Consider the following 8309-nt stretch of genomic DNA (forward strand, 5'->3'; position numbering starts at 1 on the left):
AGCAGCGGGCAAAACTCCAAAGGGAATGTAGAAATTGGGGTGAAAAGGGTCTGAGCATCAGGGCAGGGGGTGGCGAGCGAGCAGCCACGTGTGTACGTGTCAGGGTTAGAAATCGCTGCTCCGCTGGGCACGCCGGAGGAGACGGAAAAAGACGCAGAGAAAAATCAGTTACCGCCGCGTTTTCCAAAATCCCGAGCGAGCGTTCCTGCTCGCCGGCGCTTCCAAGAAACGGAGAGAACCGAGGAGGAAAATTGCGGTGATTCATCGCGGGCAGATCGGAGGCAGGAAATGGGAGTTTGCTGCCTGCCCCGTGCCCGCCGTGGGCTCCGTGGGCTCCCTGGGCTCGGGCTCGCCGCGGCCTGGCTGGCGGCGAGGGCCTGACACCCACGGGTCGAGCATCCCTGCGCCGCGGCCGGAGCTGCCGGAGGAGCCGCCGGCGAAGGGAAAACAACCGGCGGGGGCCGAGAGACGGAGCAGCGGGAATTTTTCACCTGCGTTTCTCTGGAGACATCCGAGCGAGAGCTGCCCGTGAGCCGGGGGGGTCCAGCGGGATGGGGGGGTCCCGGGGGATGCTTGGTGCCTGGTGTCACACATCACCTAAATCTGGGGGGTCCGCATCCCTCCCTTGGGGACCCCCAGAGTGGCCGGTGGGCTGAGGGGGGTCCATTGAAAAATTAAGCGTGGGAAAAGGGGGGCGGGGCTTGGGGGCTGCCTGTCCGCGGATTGGCTGGGGGAGGGGGGAGACCCCCCAAATTGTGCCGGGAAGGAGAGGGAACAACCCGCGCTTGTGACGGGGAGACAGCACCGCAGGGACCCCTCCCCACCACCATTAAGATGTGCCTGGGGCAGCCGGACCCCCTCCCCCTTTTCAGGCGTTCGCAGCCAGGCGGCTGCGGCGGGGTCTCTGTGACGCGAGGTGCGCAGCTCAGCCCGCCCGAGGGCGATGCAGCACGAGCCCCCTTTGGGTGGCTGAAGAAGGGTCCGGCGCACTCCTCTGTGGCTGCTCTAGACCAAAAAGCACCCCCAAATCTGCTGCCCTCATCGCTGGTGTTGTGGGATCACCCTTGGAGAGCCCCAGGGGTCTCGGTGCTGTGGCGGGCAGGAAGTGGGGTGGAGGATGGGAGGGGGAGGATGTGGGGGGGGTCCCCAAAACCTTGCTGGAGTTCGGGCAGTGGGACTGCATGCACCTCACTTGGGGTCCACAGTTTCTGTTCGGCATGCAGGGATTGCTTGGGTTTCATTTGGGGATGGAATGTGGGCACTGCATCCATCACCGTCGGGATCAGGATGTGGGGGACTGTGCACGCTGCTTGGAGTGGGGACATGGGACTGGAGCTCAGGAGCAGATGGGGACCCTCACATCACCCTTGTGGTCAGGATGCTGCAACCCTTGTGTTGGGGTTGGGAATATTTTACTGGGGCTGGGACCTGGGGACATCTGCATTGGCGTCAGGACTTGGGGAGCTCCGTGCAGGGACCGCAGCAGCTCCCCAGGGCTCAGCGCGCTGGAAACAGCGGCCAGGGGAAGCAGGTTGTGTCTGTCCCTTCCCTCCTCGCAGGGACAGTGACCGGGGGCCGGAGCCAGGTTCCCCGTGCTTGCTCCAGCACTACCACCCTGGAGGGCTCTGGATAACTCAGATGTGGTATTGGAGTTGCTTAACCCCATCCTGATCCAGCCTTCACCCCCAAACCCTGCTGCCATGAAGAAGAAGCCGGGCAATGGGCGGGGACAGGACCCTGCAGCCCCCCAGCAGCGAGTCCGGTCTGTCACCAAGCCAGCGGAGGTGATTTACCCATGGCAGGGGGTGTGACACCCCGAGATGAGATTTGGGTGTCATTGCATCCTGATGACTCCCTAAACCATCATCTCAGTGTGGGCCTGCTGCCCTTGGGGGGGCATGGTGGGGGTTGTTGCTGACACACAGGTGGGGTTCTTGCTCCCCCCAGTACGTGGGATCCTTCATAGTGGAGGAGCTGGACCTGCAGCAGCGAGCGGGGCAGTTGGAGGAGCAGCTGTGGGCGCTGAAGGTCAGAATCTACCACTGCTCCCCTCGCTGGGAAACACAGGAGACCCCAAATAACCAGGGCACCCACAGGAGGCACAGCCCAGATCCCCAATGGCACTTTTACCCCGACAGGACTGTCCCAGGAGGAGGCCGGTGGTGCTGAGGTTCAGCTTGCAGGGCCTGAAGGTCTACAGTGCTGATGGGGAGGTAGGGGGCTGAGGGGGTCAAGGGGGATAGAGACAGGTTGTTTGGGCTCAGGGGGGCTGAGTAGGGAAGTCGGGTGTTGCAGGGGTGTTGGGAGGGTCAGGGATGCTGGGAGGGGTCAGGGGTGCTGGTGAGGAGTGTCAGGGTCTGAGGAGTTGGGGTTGCTGGGGTTGGCAGGTCACGGGCGCTAGGGAGCAGGGTCAGGAATGCTGGGGAGGTGTCAGTGTGGCTGGAAAGGTGCCTGGGGGGGGGCTGTACTTCTCTGAGCATTGCTTTTCTCTTGAGAAGCTGTTTCGTGTGTGCAAACAGGGGTCCCGCTGTGGGGCCCCGGGGTGCTGGGTGCCCCTGACCCTCTCCCCATCCTGCAGACGCTGCTCATGGCACACGCGGTGCGCCGGATCCTGTACAGCACCTGGAGGCTCCCCGACCGCCAGTTCGCCTTCGTGGCCCGCAACCCCCACAGCCCCCCCAGCACCCTCTTCTGTCACCTCTTCGTGGGGCTCCCGGGAGAGGTGGTGACCCAACCCCCCCACGTCCCCAAAACACCATCACTATTATTATTTTTAATATTTACATTTTGCCTCCCCCAGGTCCAGACCCTGCACCTCCTCCTCTGCCGCTCCTTCCAGCTCTGCTACCTCCTGGCGCACCCCGAGGAGCAGGCGGCCGAGGGGGAGCTCCCGGGGCCGGGGGTGCTGCGGGAGCCCCTCAACCCCGAGGAGGTGTCACGAAATGTCAACGCCCTCGTGTCCTTCCGGCGCCTGCCCGCGCCCGGCGGCCTCGGCCCGCTGGGCACCGGGGTAGGTGCCCCTGCCCTGCCCTCCCCAGGCTGCTGCTCCTTTGCTCGTCTGTGTGCACGGTGTTCTCACACCTGCGATTCTCACACCTGCGATTCTCACACCTGCGATTCTCACACGCTGTCTCCTTGCTGGGCACTTGGCACGAGTGCTCTGGCACAGCCCGTTGTGTGCAGGGCTCGCTTGGCTTTTCCTCTGCAGAGCCTTCACAGAATATTCTGAGCTGGAAAGGACCCACGAGGTTCACCAAAGTCCAGCTCCTGGCCCTGCAGGACAGCCCCATTTCTTTCACAGCACTCTGTGTATGGTGCTTTTAGCAGAGGGGTTTTTTGTGCAGCGTGTTCCTAGGCAGCTCTTGTGCGGCCTTTTCTTGAATTTGAGCAGCACATTGTCACATCACACACCACCGGTGTCTTGCGTGGTGTTTCCTCCTCGTGGAGCCTTTCTTTGCACGTGGGTGTGTGTGCAGAGTTTTGCACCTTTTCCTGCACGGTATTTTGAGGCTCACACTTTGCAGGGCCCTTCCTTGAGGGCCTTTCCTGCCTGGCGTTTGGCATTGGCCAATTTGCACCACTATTATTTACACAGTGATTTTACAGGAGGTTTTACAGGAGTGCATTTTTTCCTTGGTGTTTTTTCACAGCACTCTCTTTCCATGATATGTTTTTGTATAACTTTTTTTACACAGCATTATTTCTTATAACTTTTTCACATGGCACTTTTTGCACGGTGGCTTGCATAGCTCTTTCGGCGTGGCATTCCTTGCTGAGCATTTTTACTGGTTTTCATTTTGATATTTTAACATTTTTCACAGCTCTTTTTGCACTGTGTTTTTGCACAGCACGGTGATTTTGTGCATGGCATTTTTCCACGGTGTTCTGCATGGCATTTCTTCTGCACACCATGTTCTGCACTGCATGTTTTGCACTGCATTTTCTCCAAGGTGTTTTGCACTACTTTTTTTTTTTTTGGTGGCATAGTGTTTTGCATAGCTTTTTTGGTGTCTCATCTTTTGGACAGCATTTTTCTGGGTGGTGTTGTGACATTCCCCACAGGCAGAGCCCCCCGGGCACTCTCACAGCCTGTCCATCCCCCAGGACCGGCGGCAGGAGGCGGAGGGCAGAGCCTGGCGCCCGGGGAATCCCTACTGCTCCCCGGTGCTGGTGCGCAAGAAAGCCATTCGGAGCAAAGTGCTGCGCTCGGGAGCCTACCGGGACTGCGGGGCCGAAGGACAGCTCCACCAGCAGCCCCGCGACGCCGGTGAGTGCCGGGGGGAAATTGAGGCACGGGGATACACAGCACCCCATGGGTGTTTGGGAGCGAAGAGGGGAATAATGGGCTCCCGCAGCGGCGGCAGGAGGGGAAAGCAAAGGGACGAGGAGTTTGGCCTTCCTGCCCGAAAACGAGAGCGTCCTCGCCGAGAGCGTGTGGTCCTTCGCCGGCATCGCCAGGTGAGAGTGTGTGTGTGAGTGAGTGTGTAAGTGTGAGTGTGTGTATGTGTGTGGTGTGAGTGTGAGCGTGTGTGTGAGCACTGCGTGTGTGTGTGTGCAGTGTGTGTGTGTGTGTGTGTGTGGAGTAAGTGTGTGTGTGTGTCTGTGTGTGTGTGCACTGTGTGTGTGTCTGTGTGTGTGTGTGTGTGTGTGTGTGTGTCTGTGTGTGTGCAGTGTGTGTATGTGTGTGGTGTGTGTGTGTGTGTGTGCAGTGTGTGTGTGTGTGTGTGCACTGTGTGTGTGTGTGCACTGTGTGTGTGTGTGCACTGTGTGTCTGTGTGTGTGTCTGCGTCTGTGTGTGTGTGTCTGTGTGTGTGTGTGTGCGTGCGTGTGCACTGTGTGTGTGTGTGCACTGTGTGTGTGTGTGTGCACTGTGTGTCTGTGTGTGTGTCTGCGTCTGTGTGTGTGTGTCTGTGTGTGTGTGTGTGCGTGCGTGTGCACTGTGTGTGTGTGTGCACTGTGTGTGTGTGTGTGTGTGTGTCTGCGTCTGTGTGTGTGTGTGTATGTGTGAGCACCCAATTGTCAGCACCCACGGCCCCACCGCTGCCTCGTCCCCAGGGCCGCTGGGGTCGCGCTGCTGCGGCAGGACGTGCCCGGTGCCTTCCTGCTGCGCCCCGAGCCCGGGCTGCCCAAGCGCTGGTGCCTGTGGGTGCGGGCGCCCTGCGGCGTCGTGTCCTACGGCCTGGTCAGGACACACCAGGGCAGGTTCTGTGTGGAGGTGAGGCTGGGTTGTGAGTGCATGTGCTCCATCTGTGCATCCCTGCGCTGCTGTGTTGTGCCTTGCTGCATGGGTGTGCTGATGAAGTGCATTTGGTGTGCCCACACATGGATGCACTGGTGTGTACACACATTTACTCTGTGTGTGTTTGGACCAGCCATGCATGGGTGCTCTGTAAGTGCATTTGTACCTTGATGCACCGGCGCATTGGGGCATCAAGACAGGGAGGCATTGCTGTGTGCATGCACTTTATGTGCCGTGTAAGTGCACTTTGGTGTGCTTGTGCATGGCTGCAGGGATGCACCAGGGTGGGCTCAGGCGCAGGTGGGTGCACACAGGGGTGTGGGTGCATGGGCACATCGATCCATGGGTGCATCTGAGCATGGCATACAGGTACTGCTGGGTGTGGGTGCACTGGAGCATCCACCCTTCAGCGTGTAACACGCGTGAGTTTTGGGTGCAGTAATGCATCACAGGTACGTGATGCACAAGTGCACTGGTGTGCATTTGATCCACCAGGCAGGTCAGGGTGCCTTTGATCTGTGGGTGTATCTGGCACGTGCACTGTCCCGCTCAGGGGTGCGCTGCATGCACGGCTGTGTTGGACTCACGCCTTCACCTGTGCCCTGCTGCGTGGGTGGCTTGGCTCCGTGGGTACCTGGTGCAGATCCCAGGGCTGTGTGAGGTGCGTGGGTGTGCTGGCACACGGGCACGCACGGATTTGCTGCATGCATTCAGTTCTGGGGTGCAGGGGTGTGTGGGCACAGCCTGCATGGGGGGCTCACCTCTCCCTTCTCTCCCGACGGCAGCACTCCAACGCCGAGTTCGCCAGCGTGGCCGCTCTCCTGGCCCACTACTCCGGGCCACCGGGGGGCTGCTTCTGCCGCCTGGCCCCCGGCCGACGCAACCCCGGCTATGAGGAGCGGGATCCCGGCAGCGAGGCCGGCGCCGGGGCGGGGGGGGCCGCCTGGGCCCCCGCCGCCCCCACCGGGGCGCAGCACGAGCGGGGGTAGCCCGGGCCCCTCCCCGTGCACGGCTGTCCCCCGGCACCCCCCAGCTTTAACTCGCTGCCGCCTGCCTTATCCCCCCTGCCCGGCGCCTCCCGCAATAAAGGCTCTCGTGTACCCGGAGCAGGGCTCTGCTGGCTGCGCACACGCGTGTGCTCACGCTCCCCGTGAACCCGCACTCCTGCACGATGCACCGCACACTCGTGCATTGACACGGCTGCAGCACGCGCTCGGCCTCAGCTCCCGCACCCTCACGCGCTGCTGCAGCGGCGCACTCGCGCTCACAGGAGGCTGCACAGGCGCGCCTTCACTCACCCTCGCTCCCACACGCAGGGGCACAGCCGGGCCCCGGTGCCATCACACACCCACAGCCTCCTGCACCCCTCCTTGCCCCCATGACCCCTCCGTGCCCTCATGCACCCCTCCATGCACGCGCACCCTCGAGCGCCCCCTCCGCGCGTGCGCGCGCCCCGGCCCGCCTGCGGCGGGGCCTCTGTTCCGGTGCGGTCCCGGTCGCTATGGCGACCCCGTGCGGTCACTCGCGCATGCGCGGGGCCGCCTCCGTGGCGTCCCCTCAGGGCTCCGTGCGCGCCCTCCGGCCAGCGCGGCACCGCCGGGGTCACCTCGGCTTTTCCTCGCTCAGACCCTTTTGGCCGTGTCTCGGCTCCCTGAAGTTACCTCTGGGTTTCTTAGCCTTGGGTTTCGCGCCCTTCACCTTCCTCTCAGGGTCTCACTCACAAACCCCCTCCTCAGGTTTCCTGTCCCCGACGTTCCCCCTCAGACTTGTTCCCAGCTTCCTCCTTTCCCTGCATCCCTCCCCAGCTCTTTTTCTCCATACTTTCCCTTTCTCCCCCAGCCTCCGTGGCTCTGGGGGTCCTTCCCCTGCGTACCCGCAGTGAGGGGTAAGTGCTAGAAAGGCTTCGGTCTTTCTGTCCCAAGAAGTGAGTGCTGATGGCATGAAGTGTGAATGGGGACAGGTCTGGGGTGCACTGCTTCTCATCCTTCAGCTGAGGCCTGTCCACAGTCAGATGAACTGCACCCTCATCCCAAATGATCTTGTGGACTTCAGGTGTGGAAGGACCAAAAGTCCCTTGCAGTGCGTGTTTGAGTGGTTCCACCTGGAATGAATTACCAGGGGAGGTTGGATGAGGTGCTGAAGGGTGGTGAGCACCCAGCTGCGGGAGAGGCTCCCTGTGCTCTGCAGCCTCACCCCAAATCCTCCCCGTGCTGTGCAGTGTGCTGAAAATGCCAGCTTCCAGCTGAAGGCTTCCTGCCTCCTACCTGGACATCTACAGTGAGGACATGAGACACCTTCTAAGAGCTGACACCAAGCAGAAGCTGGAGGTGAGGTGGGTTCAACGTCTCTTAATTAAGTGCTTTAATTAGCTCAGATGGGTGTTACCATGACTTACAGAAGTGCAACAATGGTCTCTGTCAGAAGCTTGAGTGCCAGAATATGAAGTTCTGTGAGGAGTATGGAAGCTGAGAGGTACTTTAGTGAAAGCTTAGGAGCAGGATGCAGTTGGAGACATGTCCAGTGTATCCCACATGATAGTGGCTGGGAGCCCAGCAGCAACTCTGTGAAAATCCTTTACTGGACAAGGATAGAATAAAGTGTTCATTGGACAATTTCTTTCTCAACTTCTTCATGTCATGCTCGTCTCTAAAGCAAGAGGATTCTGGGCCTTTTAAGTGTTTGATCTAGGGAAGCCATAGATGATCTTTTTATCTGCCTAAACCAAAAAGGTTTAGAGGGCACACAGCAGATCTTACTCCCCATGGGAGCACATGTGACATTTACAGGACCACAGGAGGGTAAACTCCTCCAAAATCCTAATCAGGGGACTGATCTTTATACAATTTACTTCTTGGTGGATTTGCAGATCCTTTTGTATGTATTCCTGGAGGGAACTAGAAATCTCCTGTCCCAGTTTACTTCCTTGCAGGACTGGCCTTGTGTATAAAACCAAGGCTGTAGCACCTTGTGATGCCCTGGGATGGCAAGAGACCAAACTGCCTTACAGGGCAGATATTTCTAACAGGTTTCTGGCTTTAAGGCAGGCAAACCCCTCTCTGTTCCATGTTCC

The 8309-nt window shown here is 59.8% G+C and overlaps 1 protein-coding gene across 2 annotated transcripts; it reads left to right on the forward strand.

Annotated features, from left to right (window-relative positions):
* Window positions 1–65: 65 nt before the first annotated feature.
* Window positions 66–6266, forward strand: SH2D5 (SH2 domain containing 5). Of its 2 annotated transcripts, none has more exons than XM_088066550.1 (10): window positions 66–528; window positions 1560–1784; window positions 1948–2028; window positions 2139–2213; window positions 2579–2722; window positions 2801–3010; window positions 4105–4267; window positions 4356–4458; window positions 5056–5215; window positions 6025–6266. In XM_088066550.1, exons 2-10 carry the CDS (start codon window positions 1701–1703, stop codon window positions 6226–6228), a joined length of 1224 nt encoding a protein of 407 aa, XP_087922676.1. In that variant the 5' UTR covers window positions 66–528; window positions 1560–1700; the 3' UTR covers window positions 6229–6266. The 2 variants fall into 2 exon arrangements, with proteins under 2 accessions (XP_087922676.1, XP_087922677.1); XM_088066551.1 differs by lacking the exon at window positions 66–528 and adding an exon at window positions 800–1086.
* The last annotated feature ends 2043 nt before the right edge of the window (window positions 6267–8309 follow it).

This window comes from Pseudopodoces humilis, chromosome 24 (genome assembly GCF_049639895.1).
Source record: "Pseudopodoces humilis isolate 2021_Gansu_Grassland_sample_001 chromosome 24, ASM4963989v1, whole genome shotgun sequence".
Classification (NCBI taxonomy): domain Eukaryota; kingdom Metazoa; phylum Chordata; class Aves; order Passeriformes; family Paridae; genus Pseudopodoces; species Pseudopodoces humilis.